At 39.2% G+C, this 25,539-nt stretch overlaps 2 protein-coding genes and 1 non-coding gene across 12 annotated transcripts in view; 1 reads left to right on the top strand and 2 right to left on the bottom strand.

Moving 5' to 3' along the window:
* Positions 1 to 25,539, bottom strand: part of MFSD8 (major facilitator superfamily domain containing 8) — a 125,449-nt gene that overhangs the window by 26,475 nt on the left and 73,435 nt on the right. For 2 of the 8 annotated variants that reach the window (XM_038564685.1, XM_038564680.1), the window contains exons 1-5: positions 21,981 to 22,121; positions 12,254 to 12,345; positions 9,101 to 9,144; positions 2,840 to 3,080; positions 1,905 to 2,018 (exon numbers count right to left, since the gene is read on the bottom strand). In XM_038564685.1, the coding sequence (XP_038420613.1) occupies positions 1,905 to 2,018; positions 2,840 to 3,080; positions 9,101 to 9,144; positions 12,254 to 12,345; positions 21,981 to 22,045 (556 nt within the window). In that variant the 5' untranslated portion in view covers positions 22,046 to 22,121. Of the gene's footprint in view, positions 1 to 1,904; positions 2,019 to 2,839; positions 3,081 to 9,100; positions 9,145 to 12,253; positions 12,346 to 17,269; positions 17,331 to 21,980; positions 22,122 to 25,539 lie in introns of those variants that run through there. The other 6 variants (XM_038564681.1, XM_038564682.1, XM_038564683.1 and 3 more) reach the window with 5 other exon arrangements.
* LOC119864527 lies at positions 13,845 to 13,951 on the bottom strand. Its single transcript, XR_005374354.1, has one exon. It is a non-coding gene; the product is annotated as a U6 spliceosomal RNA (small nuclear RNA).
* ABHD18 (abhydrolase domain containing 18) overlaps positions 22,232 to 25,539 on the top strand; it is a 46,253-nt gene continuing 42,945 nt past the window's right edge. The window contains exon 1 of one of the 3 annotated variants that reach the window (XM_038564690.1): positions 22,232 to 22,515. Coding sequence is in view for 2 of the 3 variants with exons in the window: in XM_038564688.1 (XP_038420616.1) it covers positions 22,718 to 22,760 (43 nt within the window). In the remaining variant the exon portion in view is untranslated. Of the gene's footprint in view, positions 22,516 to 22,637; positions 22,761 to 24,346; positions 24,366 to 25,539 lie in introns of those variants that run through there. The other 2 variants (XM_038564688.1, XM_038564689.1) reach the window with 2 other exon arrangements.

Below are 25,539 nucleotides of genomic sequence, written 5' to 3'. Positions count from 1 at the left end.
TCTAAACGTCAGTTTTCTTGGCTCTAAAATGCAATATGACGGGATCCCTTTGTGGCTCAGCGGTTTAGCCCCTGCCTTCGGCCCAGGGCATGATCTTGGAGTCCCCGGATTGAGTTCCAGGATCGAGTCCCGCATCAGGCTCCCTGCATGGAGCCTGCTTCTCCCTCTGCCTGTGTCTCGGCCCCTTTTTCCTCTCTTTGTGTCTCTCATTAATAAATAAATAAAATCTTAAAAAAAAAAAAAAAAAAGTAAAATAAAATGCTATATGAGATTTATTACATGCTTTTACCTCATGTACTTTATCATTATTTAATCTTTAAAATACTTATGTGGTCAAAATATTTACTGAGAACCTAAGTCTATACCAAGTACTGTGCTAGATACTGAGGGTAGAGGGATAAATGAAAAAGACCCAGACTATGTCCTCATATATATATATATATATATTTTTTTTTTTTTTTAAAGACTATTTATTTATTCATGAGAGAGAGGCAGAGACACAGGCAGAGGGAGAAGCAGGCTCCAGGCAGGGAGCCCGATGCGGGACCTCATCCCAGGATCATGCCTTGGACTGAAGGAGTCACTAAACAGGCACAGCCACCCGGACTGCCCTGTCCTCATGTATTTTATAATACAGTCATAGATACAATTATTCTACATGTGTGCTTATATTTCACTCCAGAATACTAAACTGAAACTTTAGATTTTGATGAAGGATAAATTAGACTCTCTTTTATAGAGCTTTTCCTTGGCTACCTAAAAGGAAGTAATGGAAACAGGGTGTAAGGGTGGGATATTAATGATGAAGTAAACTGAGCTGGATTCAAAGTGATGATATTCGAAACCGCAATATTCATAGCATCAGCCAATTACATGGTTTTTCAATGTTTTTCTAAGCATAAAAATTACTAATCTATGAATCTGCAGAAATCTACTTGTCTTGGGGAAGTATTAAATCTCATTAATATTGTTTTACACTCAGAGTTCAAATGAAGATTTGGAAGAACAGGCTTTATTTTTTTATTTTTTATTATTTTTTTAAGATTTTATTTATTTATTCATGAAAGACACAGAGAGAGAGAGGCAGAGACACAGGCAGAGGGAGAAGCAGGCTCCATGCAGGGAGCCCAAGGCAGGACCCAACCCTGGGACTCCAGGATCAAGCCCTGGGCTAAAGGCAGGCGCCAAACTGCTGAGCCACCCAGGAATCCCCGAAGAATAGTCTTTAAATAGCCTTTTAAAAATCCTTCATTTTGGGGGCACCTGGGTGGTTCAGTCAGTTAAGCATCTGCCTTTGGCTCAGATCATGATCCTAGGGTCCTGGGATGGAGCCTTGAGTCAGGCTCTGTGCTCAGTGGGGAGTCTGGTTCTCCCTCTCCCTCTGTCTCTTCTCTCATTTGTGCTCCCCCTTTCTCAAATAAATAAGTAAATAAATCTTTAAAAATTCTTTCATTTTCTTCAACCTTAGAAAAGTCTGAAAGGTATGGGCAAAGAGCAAAAGAGTAAAGAACCTCCTATAAGTTTCCTCAAATCCTTCAGTCAAAAGAATTTTGTTTCTAATAAATGGGGAAAAAAGCAAAGTATTATGGAGATGTCTAGCTAAATGATTATTTCACAGAACATAGGGGTCAGAGTTAGGTTTGAACCTCATATTTCCCATTTGCTATCTGGCTGACCTTAAATAATTTACTTAGATTCTCTATGCCTTAGTGTCTTAATCTGTAAAATGAAACATATCATTTACTTTAGAGGACATTTGTTAACACATATAAAAAGCCTAGCCTCCTGTTGGATCAAAAAATACCAGTTTCTTTTCAACTATGAGGTTTTACACTTAGATTCCATTTAAACCTCAAAAGTTTTCCCATGTAATTCCCAAGTAATGACATGTGAAAAATACCTACCTGGACCTAGAATAAAACCTAATGCTTGACATGCACTAGTATTTGCCATTGAACTTGTTCTTTCCTGAAGGGAAGTAGCACCAGCAATATATGATCGAATCACTGCTACATTTCCTAAAAAAAGATACAGTAATTCCAAGTAAAAGAAATTATTCTTCATATAAAATTCAATTTGGCTTTATACAGAACAAATATCACTACTTCCTTTTTATGATCATACAAAGCATGTACACTGAGCAAATGTATCAATTAATGGAAAATATTGCTTTTAGTAACATGAAAACACAAAGATCTGAATGAATGAAAATATGGCATTATAGAAATGTTACTTTTTTTCTTCGTTAAATATGGAGAAAGCACTGAGTGAACAGCATAATACTAATTGCCACAACTGCTTTTAAAACAAGGATGTTACAAACTCTGCATGATTAGGACCGAAAATATAAGAAACAGAAAAAGAAATCCACTATCAATTTGATTTTAAAAAGATGTATTGAGTTCTTACTATGTTCAGGAGACTCTGCAGGGGGTTACAGAATATTTTAGGAAGTCATAAATTATCTCTATAAAAAGTTTACTGTATGGCTGGTAATAAAGGATGAAGACAGTACAAAACAGTATATAAGCAGGTGTCACAGACATGCTAGAAAAAGGAAGGGTCTGTGTTACCTAAGAAAGCTTTATGGAAGATGTAGAATTTGAGCTGAATCTTGAAGGATAAAGAATGATGGGAACAGAATAAAGAAACTATAGGTAATGGAAACATCATGAGCAAGCAAAGCCAAAATAATAGTAAAGGTATTTGTCTATTTGCAATGAGATCTATATGTAAAGATATGAGATTGAGAAGTGGTGACATCAGGTGAGAGAGGGCCATAAATGTCAGGGTGAATGTGAATTGGACACAGCTAAACATATACATACATACATATTACCTGCTCCAAATCCCACCAATCCACGAGCAACCAACATGTAGTATTTGTTATGAGAGGCTGGAACGTGGACATAGGCGTAGAGGCAGTTAGCGGCGACCGAAATGGAGAGAGAGATGATAAGAGGTTCTTTTCTTGGTCTATAATTAGACCACAAACCAAATACAGGTGAAGCTACCATTTGGCCAAGACTAAATGAAGCAATAACCCAGCCCAAAAAACTTGCATCAGCTGTCTGATCAATCTGCAGAAAAAAAGTATAAAAATGCTTTAAGAATTGTTATCCAAGAAAAGTAAAGTTTAAAACTTATATTTTTCAGACCATGTAACATTTCTTTTTAAAGAAATAAAAAACAGGGTAGCCCCGGTGGCGCAGCGGTTTAGTGCCGCCTGCAGCCCGGGGCGTGATCCTGGAGACCCTGGATCGAGTTCCACGTCAGGCTCTCTGCAAGGAGCCTGCTTCTCCCTCTGCCTGCGTCTCTGCCTCTCTCTCTCTGTCTCTATGAGTCAATAAATAAAATCTTAAAAAATAAAAAAATAAAAAATAATAATTCTAACATAAAAGTTTTATAACACTATTACGTATAGTAAGAGATTCAAACTTCTAACATTACAATTAAATGTGTTACCAATTCACTACACAGTAGGAAAAATCCTTGGGAAACTTCATTTTTTAGAATGATTATGGGAATTTCTGGTTCATAAAAAATCTTGTTAAAAAATAAATCCCCAAAAAACCCCAAATCACATTACATATATAAAACAAGAGCATCATAAAAATAGCATGCCATTCTTTAATTCTTATAATGTAAATACAATTATTTAGACTTATACTACTCCATAAGCTAAATATCCATTAGCACTGTAAATATATATATATTTTTTAATTAGGCACAGTAGTCAAATGCTTACAGAGAACAAAAACACAAAAGCTGAAAGGCAATTCTCTCATTAAACCTATTATTGGGATCCCTGGGTGGCTCAGCGGTTTAGCGCCTGCCTTTTGCCCAGGGCATGATCCTGGAGTCCCAGGATGGAGTCCCATGTCGGGCTCCCTGCATGGAGTCCGCTTCTCCCTCTGCCTGTTCTCTGGCTCTCTCTCTCTCTGTGTCTCTCATGAATAAGTAAAATCTTAAAAAAAAAACCAAAAACCTATTACTAATTCTTCCATTTAACATAGACACTGAAAGAGGGTTTATATATCATGATGAATGTTGAGGAAAAAACCAAATGATTAAATTCAGAAAATGAAATACTTTCAGAAAACAAAATTTTAGCTTACAAAAGAGACTATGGAATAAATTGACAGATTAAAAAATATATATATGGTATTCCTATACAGGAATTTGGAAAAATAAGAACCATTAAATTTAGGAAGTGAGATTAAACGTATATAAGTTAAATGGTAGAACAACTTAAAGAAAACCACAGCCTTATCTTTTCTAAAGATATTTTTAAGTAGTTTAAAATGGAAATATTTAGGTACATTTTCTTGCAGGAGATGAGAAATAAGAGTAATTATGTATAATGATACACAATATTAAAGTTCTAGCTTAAAAATATCTCTTATTTTAGGCACTCTGGTTTTTATTTTCTACCCATATTACCTTTTAGTTCCTTTGATCTATTAAAATATAAAATCACTTCATGTCATAAAATTTAATTAATTTTCAAAAAAGCAGTAAAAATTCAATTTAAGATAAATGTGTAGTGGTTTGAAAGCAAAAGGATGAAAGTGTCTTTTCAGATATCAAGTCAAGTATCCGTCTCATGGACAGAAGCTAACTCTCAGGGATGGCTTACAATATTAACAATATTTTCCAGAGACCAATAGAAACTTTTATTTTAATTGGCTTCTATTCTTTACAGTGACTGGAAAACTGGAACCTTCTAGAATTCTGCTAGAATTGCAACAGGAAAGTAAAATGTTTTAAGAGATACAGGTTCTACACTGTAACAGAAGGTATCACTTCAGCAGTTGAACTGTTATCTGTGCTCATGTGTGTTTCTCTCTCAAAGTAGTAACAGTATCTTATTTCTGGTCCTCTGGCCACCTCTGGTTATCTCTACCATACTGTCTTCAGAATAAAATCCAAACTGCTTATTATGAAAAACTAGCTCATAAATTGGCCACTGTCTCTCCTGGCTCAACTTCTCTCTCTGCATGTACCCTTCCCCCAATTCTAACTTCCAACCACACAGAACTGTTTGAAGTTTCCAAAATGAGTCAAATTCTTTGCCTCCAAGCCTTTGTGCTGGTTTCTCTACTGCCCCCTTCCACCAGCAATGCCTTCCCAACCTCCCAATTCCCTGGCTTCCACCTTTTCTTTAGGAAACCAACTTCTGTAGACCTTCAAAACTCAGCTCTCGTGTAACTGATTTTGGGAAGTCTTCCAGAATTTCTTCTCTTTTTTTTTTTTTTTTAATTAGAAACATCCCCCTAACAGCCCATGTCTGTCTGCCTGCCTCTCTGTTTCTCTCTGAAACCATCTCTCTCTCTCACACACATGCACCCAAACTTTTTAAAAAATATTTTATTCATTCATTCAGAACAGGAGGAAGGAAAATCTCAAGCAGACTCTGCTTTGAGCAGAGTCCCACACAGGGCTTTATTGCACAATCCTGAGATCATGACCTGAGCTGAAATCAAGAGCTGTTCGCTTAACTAGATGAGCCACCCCAGGCGCCCCACACCCATACTTTTAGACCTTTATGGATGTATATTATTTGGTAATCATCTGTAATTAACTTGTTTAGTTTTGTACACTTCAGTGAAAGTTGGATCTGTATCTTCTCTGAAAAAAAAGAAGAAACCAAAACCCTTCCTAAATTCCAAAGACATGGTATTGAATTTCAAAACATTATTCTCTAAACATGTTAAAATATTGACAAAGTCAAAGTTCTAGAAATCTTCATGCTTTGCTTTGGGAATTAAGACATGAAAATGGGTGTTCCAAGCCTCTTTAATAATCTACTTATAGATTATTGCTTATTAACTAACAGTCGTTGAATCCTTCCCTGTGACAAAAACTGTGCTAGGCAATATGGATACAAAGATGAGTTAATACAGAGTTTCCAAACTGAGTTTCATCACCAAGGAGTTTCCAAACCATGTTTTACTTATCTGGTATTTGAGTAGCTGGCGGGGCGGGGGGGGGGGGGGGGGGGGGGGGGGGGGGGGGGGGGCGGGCGTGGGAATCACAATCTTTAATTTCTTATCTATCAAATGAAGATAACTTCAGAGAGTTGTTATAAGAATTATTTGAGCCAGGGATGCCTGGGCTGCTCAGTGGTTGAGCGTCTGCCTTTGGCTCAGGGAGTGATCCCAGTCAGGGAATCGAGTCCCACATCAGACTCCCTGCGAGGAGCCTGCTTCTCCCTCTGCCTATGTCTCTGCCTCTCTCTGTGTCTCTCATGAATAAATAAATAAGATCTTAAAAAAAAATTATTTGAGCCAATACATGTGTAGTGCTTAGGGCAATGTCAGCATATATATGCACTTAATGAATGTTACCTATACAGTATAAAAACTAACATTTCTTAGTACTTTGTTTTTACTAATATGTCAGTTTTATTAAGATAGTAGGTAACACAGCACTGTGGTTAAGAATCAGATTTTGGTTTCAGATAGGTTTGGCTCTGTCATTTTCTAGCTGTGTGACCTTGGGCAAGCTACCTAACTTTCTTCATCTGCCCAACAGGAGTGATAATAATCATTTCACAACATTGTTATGAATATCAAGAGGTGAAAGTCTTAGTACTTTACCTGGCACGCACTGAGCTTTCACTATTGTTATGAAAAAACTTGAGAAAATTAGTTGGTAAGTTCTTTAATGAAACTCTTATTTGTATTGCTGGAGAACTAGTTACAAGTTCATGTACTTACTAAATTTACCTTTGAAGAAATTTCAAATTTCTGGAGAAAGGAGTGTACCTTTTCAAAATTCAACATATTGTGCTGAGTAGACTGAATTACTGTAAATATCTTCCCTTTGATAATTTTGAGGTTAAACAGACTGAATACAGGGACCATGGAAATAAAGAGTTTTGATATATGGAAATATATTTTTGGCAAAGAAGATATTGCTCTAGAATTGTTAAATATCTTGCTTTAATTCTAGTAACTCTGCCAGTAAGAAAAAGAATTTTTAGCATCATGGGTAATAATTTCATGTAATATAATTTTTTGATTAATTTTCAAATAAATTTCAAAATAGCACTGAAAATGTGGCACCAAATCAGTAAAAATGAAATTTGTATTTCTGTCCTTATATTTATTTTAAAATATCTGTCATTTTAAAAGTCAGCATTTTCGGGATCCCTGGGTGGCGCAGCGGTTTGGCGCCTGCCTTTGGCCCAGGGCGCGATCCTGGAGACTCGGGATCGAATCCCACATCCGGCTCCCGGTGCATGGAGCCTGCTTCTCCCTCTGCCTGTGTCTCTGCCTCTCTCTCTCTCTCTGTGACTGTCATAAATAAATAAAAATTAAAAAAAAAAAAAAGAAAATAGAAAAGTCAGCATTTTCAAAAAGTTAAATATCCATAGAAACTAAAAAAATCTAAAATGAAATATGAAATGTCAATAAGCTTCTTGAATCACAGGCATTATTTTAAATCTCTAAGTATTCATCAAATATGTCTAGTATTTTTATTGAAGCCATCTGAACATCTTAACAATCTGGTAGGGAAGTTAACTCTCTATAAACAGACTTTTATAACATTCAATGATAAATGATAATGATACAGGGGGTATTAAAGTGAATAGGAAAACCTAACTCAAACTGGGTTGGGGAACAATCAGGGAAGGCTTTTCAGAAGAGGTGACACTGGAACAAAGCCTTGAAGAATGAATAAAAGATAATCGGGAAGTAGGGTGGAAAGGAAGGACAGAGGAAAGGAGAGATGAAGGGAGGGAAAGCATTCCAGAAAAAAAAGAAAATGTATAAAGCCCCTAGGAAGCTAGGTTCATTCAAGTAGGTATCTAACAAATTGTTGGATATTGATATAACGTGGGCCAAGGCTTAGGATTTAGGCTACAACACACATACATACACAGCCCAACCTCTGGGGAAAACCAACATAAAAGGAACAGGTTGATAAAGAAGACTTACAAAAGAATTTAAGAACAAATATGTAAGGGGAAAGCCAGGATAGAGAAATGTATGGAAGCTAAGAAAGGGTTTTCAGAAGCAGGGAGAGGACAACAATGTCAAATGCTACCCAAATGTCACCGAAAGGAGTGAAAAGTATCTATTTGATCAGCAATTAAATCATTGAAGACCTTGATGAGGGCAGTTTCAAGGTAGCAGAGGAGTTAATCAGATCGTACCAGTTTAAGGAGTGAATAAGAGGTTGGAGAGTACGGAGGAACTCCATCAAGAACCTTAACTGAAATGCTGTTATAGATGAATTATGTCTGCAATTTATTTACTGATTTTCAGTAAGTTTCTTACTGGAGATTTAAGATAGAATTGACAGATAATTACATCATGCTATATGTCAAATATATTTTTTTAAAAAAAGATAGAACTGGCAGGACTTGATTAACTGATGTCAGGGTACCTGCTTAACTTGCTTCTTTTTGTCACTCCCTCCTTCCCATCTAGTAACCACAGCATCAAAATACATATATTATCTATTCTTTTTACAATGTCACCTGACAGGGCAGCCAGGTGGCTCAGTGGTTTAATGCCACCTTCAGCCCAGGGCATGATCCTGGGGACCCAGGTTCGAGTCCCATGTCGGGCTCCCTGCATGGAGCCTGTTTCTCCCTCTGCTTGTGTCTCTGCCTCTCATTCTCTCTGTATCTCTCATGAATAAATAAAATCTTAAAAAAAAAAAAACAACCCAATGTCACCTGACAACTCAAATTAATTCTATAGTAAAGCACAAAATTATTCCATAGAACTGTACATTTTGAGAATTCAGACTGTGTATAGTTTCTTTTTTATCAAGGAGTGGGTACTGATGGGATGTGCAAGTGGCGAATAGGTAGGTGACCACACATCTACATTTGCCTGGGACTGTCCAGGTATAATCCTGTTTCCCTGATAAGTACTCCCTTCACTTCAAGAGTGTTCTAGTTTGCACAGTAAAACATTAGATCACCTTACCTAAGCCTCTTCTGGGGAATTATTATCTCAAGTTACTCTAGTAAGAATTAAATCAATAAAATACCAAAGAGACTCTTAAGAAAACTCTTAACTACATAAGAGTTACTGTCATTGTAGCTACTTAATAGAATAACAGATTGAAATGTACTAACCTTTTGGAGATATGGCCATATTGACATTATCACAATAGAAAATCCTGTAAAGAGGCAAAAGCTGTTATTTATACTTAAAAATAATTTCATCATTATTTATAGAACAATTTTTAAATTGTTAGAATGGGGGGAATCTCTGGGTGGCTCAGCAGTTTAGCATCTGCCTTCAGCCCAGGGTATGATCCTGAGGTCCCGGGATCGAGTCCCACATCAGGCTCCCTGCATGGAGCCTGCTTCTCCCTCTGCCTGTGTCTCTGCCTCTCACTCTCTCTCTCGGTCTCTCATGAATAAATAAATAATATCTTTAAAAAAAATTGTAACATGGACTTTAAAATATCATTCTGAATTTACAAATTTATGCCCCACAACGTTTAATTTACCAAGTAATGCAGTTTCATTTATCAGTTAACATTAAAGACTTGAAAACAAGATATAATTATAGAACCTGGCCATAATTAAGATAATAAAAGCAGAGGACCTATTTCTTCGTACTCACATGTCTTTACCGTAAATAGAAAGTTTTGTTAAGTTTTTATAGCAGAAAAGAATGAAGGAAAGTCTATTCTGTTATACAGGAAGTGGTAGACTTCTAATCCATGTTATTTGGCAGAGATAATTTTTTAAAAGATTTTTTAAAAATTTATTCATGAGAGACACAGAGAGAGAAGCAGAGACATAGGCAGAGAGAGAAGTAGGCTCCCCATAGGGAGCCCCATGTGGGACTCGATCTGGGGACCCCAGGATCATGCTCTGAGCCAAAAGCAGACACTCAACCCCTGAGCCACCCAGGCAGCCCTCTTTGGCAGAGATAATTGACTGTAAGGAAGACAACCAGAAAGGAATATGAACATCTAAATGGGACAGTAGCTGTAAACAACTGAGAGACTTCAATACGGCTATACCTTAAAAGAAAATTCATTATCTCTACTATTCTTTATTGCTTAAAAGCTGTAATGATAAACTATAATCCTATTTGTCAATTTTAAATGTTAGGCATGTCCAATCAAAATTTTATAAAGGCTATTTTTAATTTTTTTTTATTTTTTAAAAAAGATTTTATTTATTTATTCATGAGAGACACACAGAGAGAGGCAAAGACATAGGCAGAGGGAGAAGCAGGCTCCATGCAGGGAGCGTGATGTGGGACTCGATCCTGGGACTCTGGGATCATGCCCTGAGCGGAATGCAGCTGCTCAACCTTGAGTCACCCAGGTGTCCCAAGGCTATTTTTTAAAAAACACTTTTATTAAGATATACTTCACATACCATATATCCTACTCATTTAAAGTATACAATGAGTTGTTTTTAGTATAATCACAGATATGTGCAACCATCACCACAGTCAATTTTAGAACATTCTAGTCACATCACAAAGAAACTCTGGACCCTTTACTCTGCTGTTTTCCATCCTATCAGCCACCCCTAAGCAACTACTAATCTACTTGTCTCTATTAATTTTCCTACTCTAGACTTTTCTATGAACAGAATCATGCAGCATGTAGTCTTTTGTGTCTGGCTTCTATCTTAGCATGTTTTCAAGTTTCATCCATGTTGTACCAGTATCAATACTTCATTCTTTTTAGAAAGCCTATTTAAAAAAATAATTTAGTTATTAGTTTCATTTTAATGTATTTTGAATTGACATTGTTTTGACGAAAAGAGGACTGAAAGAGTAAACTAATATTTGAAATCAAGGCTACAATTTCACAATCAAAAACTTATAAACAGGGGACGCCTGGATGGCTCAGTGGTTGAGCATCTGCCTTCGGTTCAGGGTGTGATCCTAGAGTCCTGGGATTGAGTCCCACATCCGGCTCCTTGCATGGAGCCTGCTTCTCCTCCCTCTGCCTATGTCTCTGCCCCTCCCTCTGTGTCTCTCATGAATAAAATCTTAAACACACACACACACACACACACACACACACAAAACAAGAAACTTATAAACAGGTAAAATGTTTAACATGCTAATTAAAACCTAAAGTTAAAAATTTTCCTTTTTTGTTATTAAAATTAAAATTATAATTTTAGATAATTGAGTGCTAAAAATTAGAAGTATTTAATTTTACTTTATTTTAATTTCAGTATAGTCAACATGCAGTGTTATATTAGTTTCAAGTGTACAATAAGTGATTCAACACTTCCATATACTACCCAGTGCTCAACATGACAAGTGCACTCTTTAATCCCATTCCTCTATTTCACCCATCCCCCCCACTTCCTCCTCCCCTCTGATTGGCCATCAGTTTGTTCTCTATAGTTAGTTAAGTCTGTTTCTTTGGGAACCTGGGTGGTCAGTCTGTTAAGTGTCTGCCTTTGGCTCAGGTCATGATCCAAGGGTTCTGGGATAGAGCCCTGCATCAGGCTCCCTACTCAAAGGGAAGCCTGCTTCTACTCCCTCTACCTGCTGCTCGCCCTGCTTGTGCACTGGAGAACGCTACACACTCATGCTCTTTCTCTGTCAAATAAATAAATAAAATCGTATAAAAAAAAGTCTTTCTTGGTTTGTCTTTTTTTCCCTTTGCTTTTTGTTTTGTTTCTTAAATTCCACATAGGAATGAAATTAGGTTGTCTTTCTCTGCCTGACTTATTTCGCTTAACATTATACTCTCTAGCTCCACTCATGTAGCATGTAGTTGCAAATGACAAGATTTCATTCTGTTGATCTGTCTTCCATTGCTTTCATTTGCAGGGGCAAGCTACAAAACTTAAGAAAGTAGAAGAAAAGATTTTCTTCCCCACCAAGGGGGAAGGCCTTAAATAAGGCCTTAAGAAATTCTGATCATCCTATAACATGGATGAACCTTGAGAATAGGATAAATAAAATAAGCAAGTTACAAAAAGAAAAATACTGTATGATTCCATTTATATGAAGTAGATACAGAAAGAATGGTGGTTGCCAGGACATGGGAGAAAGGGCAAACGAGGAGTTGTTTAATGGTACAGAGTTTTAGGTTTGCAAGATGAAAAACTCTGGAGATAGGTTATATAATCATGTAGACAAATGTAACACTTCTGATCTTAAAAATGGTTAGGATGGAAAATTTTATATTATGTGATTTTTACCAAAATAATAAGTAATTTAAAAATTAAGTGACACTAAAATAAGATACTTTATTTGAATTTTTAAGATTATATATAATTTCTAATACTTACCTACACTGCTAAGAAACATAGTAAGATATAGAATCCTAATAGATCTCCATCGGCTCTTATAATGATCTTCAGTTTCTAAAATATCCCATTCTCTAGGATTAAAGAAGAAAAAGTAGTATAATGTTATCTCATTATGTGCCAATCTTTCTATGGCACAATTTTATTTTCTTTCTCCTAAAGTAATAAAGAAGATACGACAGAGGTATAATTTATAATATTGGTTTTTACTATACTAATTATCTATGAGTAAGCAATTTTTCTTTCAATTTCCATGGATTATATTAACATATCATTACACATAGAAACTTAGGAGACATGACGTAGTTTAAAAGGGTATAACATTTTGTCAACCAATTACTTGGCTATCATTGACCTGCTACAAATTGAGTGTTGAAATTTGTTAAACTGACAAAATAAAGTATATCAAAATAAATCAAACTAGCTACAACAATTAGATCTCCTGTGGATGGGATATACAGCTATTACATATTAAAAAATAATTATGTCATTAGTAAGACAGATTCTATATGACGACAGTAAATTGAGTTTGCTGCAGGAAGCTATTTTGGCTGGGTACTTTAAGCAAAATTAATGTAGAAGTGACACCAGAAAAGTATGTTGTGACCTAAGACATTCTGAGCCCTAAGACATTCTTGCCTTTGCTCCAACATGGGTTACCAGATAAGCTCTATCCTCCTTCAGTTAGGTAATACATGAGGGTGTGTATGGATTCATTGCATTTTCACATTCACATACAGAAAGAGTTAATAAATTTACCTTACTATGAGCCTTATATTTTCAAATAATATAAGCACAACAGACAGAATGTCTTCTTATGTTCCAAAGCTATTTTCTAAAATAGACCTTACGGTTGTCAAGTTAGTCTTCAAAAAAGGAACTTTCTTTTTTCAAAAGTGATGTGATTGGGTGTGGTAGAGTGCGAAGAAGAAGATAACATTAATTAGATCTACTATGTGCCAGGTATATTAGTTGCTAATATAATAAATATAAAGTTTCTAATATTATATATTCCATTCCATGAAAATAGACTTTTCACCATAATATAGCACACTTGAAAAACAGAAGAACCCCAGATGTGCCTGGGTAGCTCAGTAGGTTAGGCAACCAACTCTTGGTTTCAGCTCAGGTCATGACATCAGGGTTGTGAGGTTGAGCCCCAAGTGGGACTCCTCACTGGGCTCTGCACTGGGCATGGAACCTACCTCAGATTCTCTCTTTCCCTTTACCTCTGCCCCTCCAGCCCTCTCCCCCTCTAATAACCAGAACCCCAAATACCCATGCTGATCTTCCTTAATTTACAATGGGGTTTAAACCCATTATAAATTGGAAATACATTAAGTTGGAAAAGCATTTCTTTTTTTTCTTTCTCTCTCTTTTTTTTTTTTTTTTTTTGGAAAAGCATTTAATATACCTAACCTACTGAACATCATACCTTAAATTAGCCTGCCTTAAACATGCTCAGAACACTGACATTAGCCCAGTTAGGAAAAATCATCTAAAACAAAGCCTATTTTATAACAAAGTATTGAATATCTCATGTAATTTATTTATTTATTTATTTATTTATTTATTAAATATGGAACGCTTCACGAATTTGCGTGTCATCCTTGCGCAGGGGCCATGCTAATCTTCTCTGTATCGTTCCAATTTTAGTATATGTGCTGCCGAAGCGAGCACTCTCATGTAATTTATAAAATACTGTACTAAAAGTGAGAAACACAATGGCTGTATGGGTATAGAATGGCTGTAAGTGTATAAATTGGTTATATTGGTGATCAAGTGACTGGGAGTAGCAGCTCACTGTCTAGCACTACAAGAGAGTAGCCTACCACACATCACTAGGCCAGGAAGAAATCAAAATTCAAAATCTGAAGTATGGTTCTTTGGTACCATTGTATAGTTGAAAAATCATAAGTTAAGCCATCATAAGTCAGGGACCATCTATTTGGAAATCAATATATTGGAATCTGGAACATAAGATAGATAATTACGTATCAGCAAAAGGTACCCATTATTCAATCCTGCAGCACTGGATTCTGGTATCACTTTCCAGCATTGGGTATTATATTTTTAATGAAACCATTATTATTTCCTGGATATCAGAAATTAAACTGACCATCACTAATAAAAACAATCATTAAAATAAGCCTGAAAATTTCAAATAACTATTTTGCTCATATCTTATCTAGGTTAGGGAATCAAGAGAAGTAAATAATTTGATTCTGAAAAAAATATAATAAAAATGTTTAATTTCAACTTGATTTGGAGCTCAGTCAAAAATCTTTCTTCTTTCAATGACAGCTATTAAATATTGAAAGGATGACAGAATTAGAAAAATGTTATTTAATCACTACTCTCCATGTAATAATATATGAAAGAAAGGATAACTGATGGATCCTAAAACAACTGGTTGAAAAGTTGTTGAGGACAGGATAGTCACAGGGTCTTAAAGTATCACCCCACTGTCTACTTAGTAACCACAAAATAGAAAATAAGGCTTTGTAATTGAGAGATACAGCAGTCACCCTCTTAACCAAGTGGTCAAGCCTAGCATCCTGAATAGTGGGATGGCTGGATATTTGATGCCTCCTAATGTTAATATATTGGGATATTCTCAACATAACCCATGGGATGTTCTTGCCAGAAATATCTGATCTATTAAAAAAGAAACATGCTGGGCAGCCCCAGTGGCTCAGCAGTTTAGTGTCACCTTCGGCCCGAGGTGTGATCCTGGAGACCTGGGATCGAGTCTCACTTTGGGCTCCCTGCATGGAGCCTGCTTCTCCCTCTGCCTGTGTCTGCCCCCCCCACCCCCGGTCATGAATAAATAAATAAAATCTTAAGAAAAAAAAAGAAACATGCCAAAAATCCAGAATGTGAGATGTTCTACAGAAACTGACCTAGAAAAAAAAAGAGAAAGATAAGAAAGAAAGAAAGAAAGAAAGAAAGAAAGAAAGAAAGAAAGAAAGAAAGAAAGAAAGAAACTGACCTAGAATTATCCAAGGATTCAATGTTGGAAACAACAGAGATAAAAAATCAGGGGAAGGTTATAGATTGAGAGAGTCTTAAAAAGATATAAAAATCAGGGGAGGGATCCCTGGGTGGCGCAGCGGTTTAGCGCCTGCCTTTGGCCCAGGGCGCGATCCTGGAGACCCGGGATCGAATCCCACGTCAGGCTCCAGGTGCATGGAGCCTGCTTCTCCCTTTGCCTGTGTCTTTGCCTCTCTCTCTCTCTCTCTCTCTCTCTCTCTCTGAGGCTATCATAAAATAAAAATTAAAAAAAAAAAATCAGGGGATCCCTGGGTGGCGCAGCAGTTTAGTGCCTGCCTTTGGCCCAGGGCGTGGTCCTGGAGACCCGGGATCGAATCCCACGTCAGGCTCCCAGTGCATGGAGCTTGCTTCTCCCTCTGCCTGTGTCTCTGCCTCTCTCTCTCTCTCTCTCTGTGACTATCATAAATAAATAAAAATTTAAAAAAAGATATAAAAATCAGTGCATGACCATTAATTGGATTCCGTTTTTTTAAAAAAAGATTTATTTATTTGAGAGAGAGTGATAGAGAGTGAACATGAGTGGGATAAGGGGGAGAGGGAGAGGGAGAGAATCTCAAGCAGACTCTCTGCTGAGCTCGAAGACTGATGTGGAGCTCAATCCCGTCACCCAAGATCATCACCTAAGCTTATTTCCCAGAGATCATGACCTGAGCTGAAATCAAGATTCAGATGCTTAACTGACTGAGCCACCCAAGTGTCCCTAGATCCTGTTATTGTCTTTTTTTAAATAGCTATAAAGTATATTTTTGGAACTGAAAAAAACTTGAGTATAGGCTACATATTGCATGATATTTTGAATTAGTATTGTATTTTTAGCTATAGTTACAGTGACATAGTTGTGTAAAGGAATGTTTTTGCTTTGAGAAGATGTAGGCTGCAGGGGCACCTAGGTGGCTCAGGTGGTAAAGAAGTGGACTCTTGGGTTTTTTTTTTTTTTTGACTCTTGGGTTTCAGCTCAGGTCATGATCTCAGGATTGTGAGGTCAGGCTCTGCACTCAGCGGGGAGTCTGCTTCTCTCTCCCCCTCTCCCATTGCAAGAATGTGTGCACTCCCTAAAAATAAATCTTAAATAAAAGAAGAAGATGACTGAAATACTTGGGATAAAGTGTCATAATACCCGCAAACTACTTTTGGGAATTTTGGCAAAAAGGTATATGTGGGTGTATGTGCATATAGAAAGAGATTTGAGCAGCATGGTAAAGGCTAACAGTGATAGGGTATACAGGTATTCATTGTACTCTTTTTTCAACTTTTCTATGGACTTGAAATTTTTTGAAATAATTTTACTTTTTACTTTTTTTTAATTCAAAAAGTATAAGTCTGGTGAAGAAGTGCATCTTTCTATTCTGCTGGAGAGTGTAGGAACGTAGGAGAATATAACTGTCCCTCAGTCAAGTTATAATTTTTTTAAAAAGATTTATTTATTTTAGAAAGAGTGTGAGTGGGAGGGGCCAAAGGAGAAAGAGAAGCCGACCCTGCGCTGAGCATGGAATCTGACGGGGGCTTGATCTAACCAACTTGAGATCATGACCTGAACTGAAATCAAGAGTTGGAGGCTTAACCAACTGAGCTACCCAGGTGCCCCATTAACCATTTTTATTATATTTTTCTTAACTGTGATGATTCAACCAACCATGTCACATGGCTAAGACTGACTTTCTGAAGGTTTCTTTCTTGTATCATAAAGGCATAAGAAGGAATGCTGAACTTCCAAGACAATTTGTCAAAGTTGTAACTTAAAAACTAGGAAGAATACATGAAATACTGGAGTGAATTGATCACCAAAATAAATTAGATAAAATTTAACAGGAATAAGTAAAAAGTACCAAATTTAGGTTCAATAGATTATTATTTAATACAAGGAGCCTTGGGTAAACAGCAGTACTTTATTTTTAAAAAAATGACTCTGGATTTACTGAGGGAAAAATAAAATTACATATTTACCAGAGAGGGACGCGTGGGTGGCTCAGTGGGTGAGCGTCTGCCTTTGGCTCAGGATGTGATCCCAGGGTCCTGGGATCCAGTTCCGCATCAGGCTCCCTGCATGGAGCCTGCTCCTCCCTCTGCCTCTGTCTCTGCCTCTCTCTGTGTGACTCTCATGAAAAAGTAAATAAAATCTTAAAAACAAAAACAAAAAAACCATATTTACCAGCGAGAGCATTTGTGAACTACTGAAGAGCAAATGAACCCATATTCAAAGAAGATAAAAGAATGTGTGCTCATTGACAAAACAGTGTAATGGTATTACAGTACAGAATTTAGAAGATAAAAATAAATTGAGAATGTTCTATAAGGATATGTTCTATAAGACCAGAAGGCTTAGTAATATCTGTATTACAGAAATTAGGCTAGAGTTGCAAAGAAAAATTTTAAGCACCTGTTAACATTTTAGGATATTCTAAAAGAAGGATCAGCAAACTATAGTCTTTAGTCCAAATCAAACCTATCACCTGTTTCTAGATCACCAGTTTCTACTGAAGAATAGTTTTTACAAACGAATATTTGTGAGCAACTTAATAGAAATCACCTTTAAAAAAAAAGATTTTTATTTTATTTATTTGACAGAGAGAGCAAGCCAGAGAACACAATCAGGGGGAACAGCAGAGGGAGAGGGAGAAGCAGGCTCCCTGTGGAGCAGGACCCTGGGATCATGGCCCGAACCAAAGGCAGCCGCTTAACCAACTGAGCCGCCCAGATGCCCCAAAAACATCGACCCTTAACTCTAGTTAAGCAAAATGCCACCCCTAAAAAAGGAATGGTATTCCTATCATGGATTTGTATTGCAAAAAAATTTATTCATTTATTATATTTTAAATTTCATTACCAAAAAATTTTGTGAGACTTTGTTTTCTTTCTTGTTATCTAAGTACCTATATAGTATCTTTGATTCTGCCTCACATCCTGCAAAGTCTAACATATTTACTATCTGGGCCTTTACAGAAAAAGTTTGGTAACCTCTTGTTCTCTTAAACACTATAAATGGGGTAAGTGGAGACCACTGAGGACTCCCCAGACCAGTAAATTAAAACTAACCTTCTTACAACTAATCTTCTACAAAGCAGGAAAACATATCCACTGGAAAAAAGACAGTCTCTTCAATAAATAATGTGGGAAAATTGGACAGCCACATGCAGAAGAATGAAACTAGACCATTCTCTTACACCATACATAAACTCAAAATAGATGAAAGATCTAAATGTGAAACAGGAATCCATCAAAATCCTAGAGAAGAACACAGGCAGCAACCTCTATGACCACAGCTGCAACAACTTCTTACTAGACACGTCCCCAAAGACAAGGGAAACAAAGGCAAAAATGAACTATTGGGACTTCATCAGGATAAAAAGCAAACAGTCAACAAAACTAAAAGGAAACCTACAGAATGGGAGAAGATATTTGCAAATGACATATCAGATAAAGGATTAGAATCCAAGATCTATAAAGAACTTATCAAACTCAACACCCAAAAAACAAACAGTCCAACCACGAAATGGACAGACGACATGAACAGACATTTCTCCGAAGACCTACACATGGCCAATAGGCACATGAAAAAATGCTTCATATCACTTGTCATCAGGGAAATACAAATCAAAACCACAATGAGATGCCACTTTACACCAGTGAGAATGGCTAAAATTAATAAGACCGGAAACAAATGTTGGCCAGGATGTGGAGAAAGGGGACCCTCTAACACTGCTAGTGAAAATGCAAAATAGCACAGCCACTCTGGAAAAGTGTGGAGGTTCCTCAAGAAGCTAAAAATAAAAATACCCTAGTAAAATGATGGGACACCTGCACCCCAGTGTTTATAGCAGCAATGCCCACAATAGCCAAACTTATAGGAAGAAGCCGAGACGTTCAACAGATGAATGGATAGAGCAGTTGTCTATATATACAATGGAATATTACTCAGCTATCAGAAAGGACAAACACCCACCATTTGCTTCAATGTGGATGGAACTGGAGGGTATTATGCTGAGCGAAGTAAGTCAATTGGAGAAAGACAATTATCATATGGTTTCACTCTTATCTGGAATGTAAGAAATAGTGAAAGGGACCATAAGGGGGAGGGGAAACCAAGTGGGAAAATTAGAAAGGAAGACAAACCACGAGAGACTCCTGACTCTGGGAAACAAAGGGTTATGGAAAGGGAAGTGGCTGGGGGGATAGGGAACTGCAGGATGGGCATTAAGGAGGGCACATGATGTGATGAGCATTGGTTGTTATACCATACGTTGGCAAATTGAATTTTTAAAAATGTTTGGGGACGCATGGGTGGCTTAACAATTGGGTGTCTGCCTTTGGCCCAGGGCGTGATCCTGGAGACCTGGGATTGAGTCCCACATGGGGCTCCCTGCTTAGAGCCTGATTCTTTCTCTGCCTGTGTCTCTGCCTCTCTCTCTTTCTGTGTTATCTCATGAATAAATAAAATCTTTAAAATTAATTAATTAAAAATGTTTGGTAGAATTCAAAAAATAAAAATAAAAAATAAATCTAACCTTCTTAGTGAGGTAAAGTTGATGGTGAACTAGGCTGAAGTGTCTACAATTTACTCAAAGCGAGCAGGGCTTGACAATTAGTAATACATATGTTCATTTTACTAGGGAATCTATGTTTTAAAAGAGTATTGAATTATTCTTAAAATATATCCTAATTTTTAAAATGATCAACTATTTTATTTTTGGACAGAACATGTGAATTCAGATGCACCCTAATGAGCCTCAATCACTCACTCAGATATAGTTGAATCATGAGGGGGTTCCCTGGGTGGCTCAGCGGTTTAGCATCTGCCTTTGGTCCAGGGCTTGGTCCTGGAGTCCCGGGATCAAGTCCTGCATCTGGCTCCCTGCATGGAGCCTGCTTCTCCCTCTGCCTGTGTCTCTTCCTCTCTCTCTCTGTCTCTCATGAATAAATAAATAAATCTTTAGAAAAAAAAATAAATGAAGCATAGGAGTACATAAGAATAAGAAAAAATCACTTTTTTAAAGCAGATTTCCTTGGACACAGTTGTAGAATATATACTATGAGACCACATCTATTAACTCAAGGATCCTGAATCTATGGGAAAAACAGCCAAGAATCAGGTAGAAGCAAAAACTTTGATAAATCCAAATGTCACAAAGTGTATGCCCTGAAGCACATGCACCTGACTAATAAGAGAGCGGGTTAGCCCTTAGTCATAGCTTCCATGTTCTAACTGGACATAATTCTATTAAGCTTGGATATGGTTTTCAAAACAGCAGCAAACTACAAGTCTCAAAGTTGGGAGAAGAGACGTTGCTGACAGGAACAAAAACTGGTGTCGTCAACAGGTAACAAAAATATGTTGAGGAAGAGTCTGCCGGCAACAGAACAGGTAGAAAAGCTAAAAAGCAGACATAAAACGTTAAACGTGTAGCAAGTATAGAATAAACTAGTAAGAAAATAGTGTAAAATAAACTAGTATAGAAGCAAATAGTCCAAGATGTCTCAATAGGGCCCTGAGGACATCCTTCTATTATGACATATTTCGGCACTGGTAATAACCATATTGATCTGCAAGTAAAGTGTAGATAAAATTGCAAGACAGGGCAGTCCCGGTGGCCCTGCGGTTTAGCGCCGCCTGCAGCCCAGGGCATGACCCTGGAGACCCCGGATAGAGTCCCACGTTGGCTCCCTGCATGGAGCCTGCTTTTCCCTCTGCCTGTGTCTCTGCCTCTCTCTTTCTGTCATGAATAAATAAATAAAATATTAAAAAAAATTTTTTTTAATTGCAAGACATATAGTCCGTCTAGTAAATCAGAGACCAAAGACACACAGCGCCCAGGGAGTTTCAAACAAAGTGGTTAAAATAAAAGCTCGGTGCTTAAAAGACAAATGTGCAAAACTTAACATGGTCGTCGACAGCTTAATGTGTATCAATTAATTTTTTTTTTTTTTTGACATAGGCAGAGGGAGAAGCAGGCTCCATGCACTGGGAGCCCGACGTGGGGTTCGATCCCGGGTCTCCAGGATCGCGCCCTGGGCCAAAGGCAGGCGCCAAACCGCTGCACCACCCAGGGATCCCATGTGTATCAATTAATTTGACAAATTACGTTTCAAAGAAAATAGTCCCGTTTTCCTAAAGACAAAAAAAAAAATAGATACTTCATTGCGTAGTGAGACAAACTGTAACAAATCTGAATTACTGTCCGTAAAGTAGGCCCAATACAACCAGGATTAGGAGTCGAACTACATACAGTTCATCCTCAAACTCTGGGAAATTAAGTCAATATACTTGGCAAAGGGGAAAGGTGTGCCCGTTTCGTACAGGTTGACCTGCTAACAAGGTATCAAAAGTCATCGCGCAATTTAGCCAAACGGAGGAGTATCTTCAAGTATCCACTTAAAAGCATCATTTCGGAACCTCCGTGAAACGCGTGCAGCGAGGAGCTCCAAGGGGACAGGGAACGCAGGGGGCAGCGGGCGGAGGGCCGAGGGCGCGTCTGGAGGTCGGTCACGCCTTCCCCAGGGCCCGCGGGCTCGCCGCGCCGCCGAACTTCGCGCCTCGGCAGCAGGAGCCACCGCCGGATCGCGCGCAACCGCTGCGCGCGCAGCGAGGCTGACGCCGGACGAGGGGGCCAGCCCCAACAGTGCAGGAAGGTGAGGGGGCCTTCCTCCAACATCCGCTCACCTGCTTCCGGGTGTGCGGTCGCCTAAGAGCGGCTCCTGCTCAGCCTCCAACCCCAGGCTCGCCATGATTCCGCCGCCCCCGACGCGGTGAGGCCAACTCTCGCGACACCTCCTGCTCCCTCGCGTTCCCCTCGGCCGAAGCTGTCAGCGCGAGCGCGCAAGTGCGCGTGCGTGCCCGGCAATTCGGGGTGGGCGGGGCGAGGGAGGCGGGGCAGAGACTCAGTCACGTGGGAGGCCCGACGGCGCAGGGCGGGAAGAGGCCGGGGGCGGGGCCCTGCGTCCTCGCTCTCCTGGGGCGCGCGGGTGTCTCGGGCGCCTGGGACCGTGCGCGCGACGGCCTGAGAGGGTTCGGGGAGTGACGAAACGGCTCCCCCGCCTCCCCAGCCTTGGCTGGCTGCGCCCTTTGGCTCCCGCGTTCCTGGAGAGGCTGCTGTCGCTGCAGCTGGGGCTCCGAGGGAAAGCGAGTCCCGGGAGCCAGGGGAGCGGCGGTTCCGGGAGGCTCGGCGGCTGGACAGCAGGCGCCCTCGGCTCGGCCAGTGAGTACGCAGCAGGTCCGGGCCGCGCTCCCCGAGCCCCTGCGCGCGCTGCCTACGTGCCGGGAGGCAGGCACTGGAGGCGCGGGCTCGGCTGCAGGCGCGGGGGTCCGGGCCCCGCACGAGGCGGGGCTTCAGGGCGCGCTGTGGCCGCCCCGGGGGAGGCCGGCGGGCGGGCGGTCTCTGACCCGCCGTGGAAGGTGCAATGGTCTCGGCGCTGCCGTTGTCTCGCGCTGCTAAATGCAAAGGTAGTGCCTCGTTGGGGCCTGCGTGGGGCTGTGCAGGTGGGGGGCCAGCTCTTTCTAATCTGCTGACCCTCAGGTCGGCATCTCCCCGCCGCCTGCGCGGACGGGGCGATTTTCAGTCTTGCAAGATGCATGTCACTCCGCAGACCCTGCTGTTGTAACCTGGGGGTTGGAAAAGGCCCAGCCTCGGTGTAGCAGTGACCGGCTCCTTTCATCATAAAGATGACATTTTAATTTAATTTTTTTTAAGATTTTATTTATTTATTCATGAGAGACGCAAGAGAGAGACAGAGGCAGAGACACAGGCAGAGGGAGAAGTACGCTCCATGCAGGGAGCCCGACGCGGGACTCGATTCCGGGTCTCCAGGATCAGGCCCTGGGCTGAAGGCAGACGCTCAACCGCTGGGCCACCCGGGCTGCCCAAAGATGACATTTTTAGAAAGCACGGGTGTTTCAGTTTTGTTTCAGTAGATCTTGATGCAGTCTCTTTCCTGGTGCTTACATATTAACATCTTCTGCGAGTAGGCTTGTAAGCTAATTGGTAGCAGTGGTCATTATGTGTGTCATGATTATTGTTTTATTAGGACTGATACACTCTCATGTGATTTCATTTGATTACAACTGGTCCTGTGAGATAGGTAGAGCAGACACGTTTCTGTTTTATAGAGAACTAAGGTTCAGAGAAGTAGACAACTTACCCAGAGCCGCTTGGTGTGAAAGTGGCAGAATTGGGACTCAATTCGGTTAATTCGACCAATATTTATAAGCAGCTTCCCTGTGCCAGGCCCTATATTAGTTATCTGTTCTGTGGTATATAGGCCATGACTTTTGGCTTTTGTCTTGTTTGTGACCTTCCTGTGTTTATCCTAGCAGGCGTATTCCATGGTGAGCAGCTAAATTTGAAATGTGTTCCCTCTTAGTTCAGAACTGTTTTCTTTTCTTTTTTTTTTTTTAGATTTATTTATTTATTCATAAGAGACAGAGAGAGAGAGAGAGAAGCAGAGACACAGAGGGAGAAACAGGCTCCATGCAGGGAGCCTGACGTGGGACTAGATCCCAGTTCTCCAGGATCAAGTTCTGGGCCAAAGGCAGGCACTAAACCGCTGAGCCACCCAGTCGTCCCCAGAACTGTTTTCTGAATCCAGACCTGATACTTTGTGCTTGGATTCAGTCTTGCAAATTTGTTTGTAACAGCTCCAAGAATTTACCAGATTCCCATGACTGGTTCCAAGAGGGTATATTGGTAAAAAACATTTGTGTGTGTGTGTGTTTGCCATAAGGTTGCTTTAATGTATCAGTGACTTCTTTTTTAATCCCTGAAATCTAGCACTGTGTGTGTGTGTGTGTGTATTTCATAAAGGAACTTTTTTTTTTTTAGGTTTTATTCATTTATTCATGAGAGACACACAGAGAGAGTTAGAGACACAGGCAGAGGGAGAAGCAGGCTCTCTGCTGGTAGCTGGATGCAGGACTTGATCCTGGGACTCAGGGATCCTGGCCTGAGCGGAAAGCAGACCCTCAACCACTGAGCTACCCAGGCATCCCCACAAAGGAACTTTTAACCAGTATTGCACCAAGAAGAATAATTGCTAGATGAATATATGTTGAGTGAGTGCTTATTGACTTACCTCATTTAATCCTTACAACAATCTTCTGTGTTAGGATTCTGTCAAGCATACAAGGAAAGTGAGAGCATGAAGAGTAGTTAATTTTCCTAGGGTCACACTGCTAGTAAGTAACAGAGCTAGAATCCAAGAAACATAGGACTCCTGACTGTAAAGCGGGTGCTTTTTCACCAACAGCCTTCCTATAAAAATAATTTTAAGAAGAATCTTTTCCTGTATCTCCTAAAATATATCAAAACAAGTGATCAATTTTTATGTAAATTGAATAATTTGCTACTGTGTGTGTATAGTAGGCCAGATATTATTCCCGTTTTGTAAATTAAGGTGGCATTCAAGGTCACATAGCTAGTGAAGAAACCCAGGTCTTCTGACACTGCTATTTTCCATTGCTACCTCCAAGTGATGACTTTAGACCACAAAAGTACATGGAATGGGTGTGTGTAGAACTGGTGAAATCTAAGTAAGATCTGTGTATTGTACTATAGGAAAAAAAAAAAAAAAGAAAGAAAAAAATCATTTTTTAGGAACAGTGCACCCAAAGAAATATTTTAAAAATCTTTTAAGACTCTTAATTACTTTCTTTAAAGCCCATCGAAAAGTAGAGCTAAATTTGAAGAGAGATTAGATTATTTCCTCAGTGTTTCACATAGGATATGAAACAATCCACCTGTTGAATTTCCTTCCATGACTTCTTAAATATCCACCTCTCAAAACAACTGAGCAAATAAACTTCCTATTTATGTGTCAACTTTATGAAGATAAAAATCCAGGAAAAAAACCAGGATTTCATTGTTTAAATGCTTAAGTATTAGAATGATAGGGATGCCTGCGTGGCTCAGCAGTTGAGCATCTGCCTTTGGCTCAGGGCGTGATCGTGGTCCCAGGATCGAGTCCCACATCAGGCTCCCTGCATGGAGCCTGCTTCTCCCTCTGTCTGTGACTCTGCCTCTCTCTTTCAGTGTTTCTCATGAATAATGTTTTTCTCTTTAAAAAAACAATTAGAGTAATAGGAGATAAAAGTAGTATATGGCACTGTAAGTACTATATAGACACTGAGTGCCGCTTCAGTAATAGAGCTCATTTCTAGGAAAGACTTTTCATTCCTTAGCATTGCAGTAGAACTTCTATTTTTGTAGAAGTTTATTTTTGTAGAAGTA

Source organism: Canis lupus, chromosome 19, assembly GCF_011100685.1.
Source record: "Canis lupus familiaris isolate Mischka breed German Shepherd chromosome 19, alternate assembly UU_Cfam_GSD_1.0, whole genome shotgun sequence".
Lineage (NCBI taxonomy): Eukaryota > Metazoa > Chordata > Mammalia > Carnivora > Canidae > Canis > Canis lupus.
Note: the sequence above shows the minus strand (reverse complement) of the source record. Positions and strands in the feature narration are given on the sequence as shown.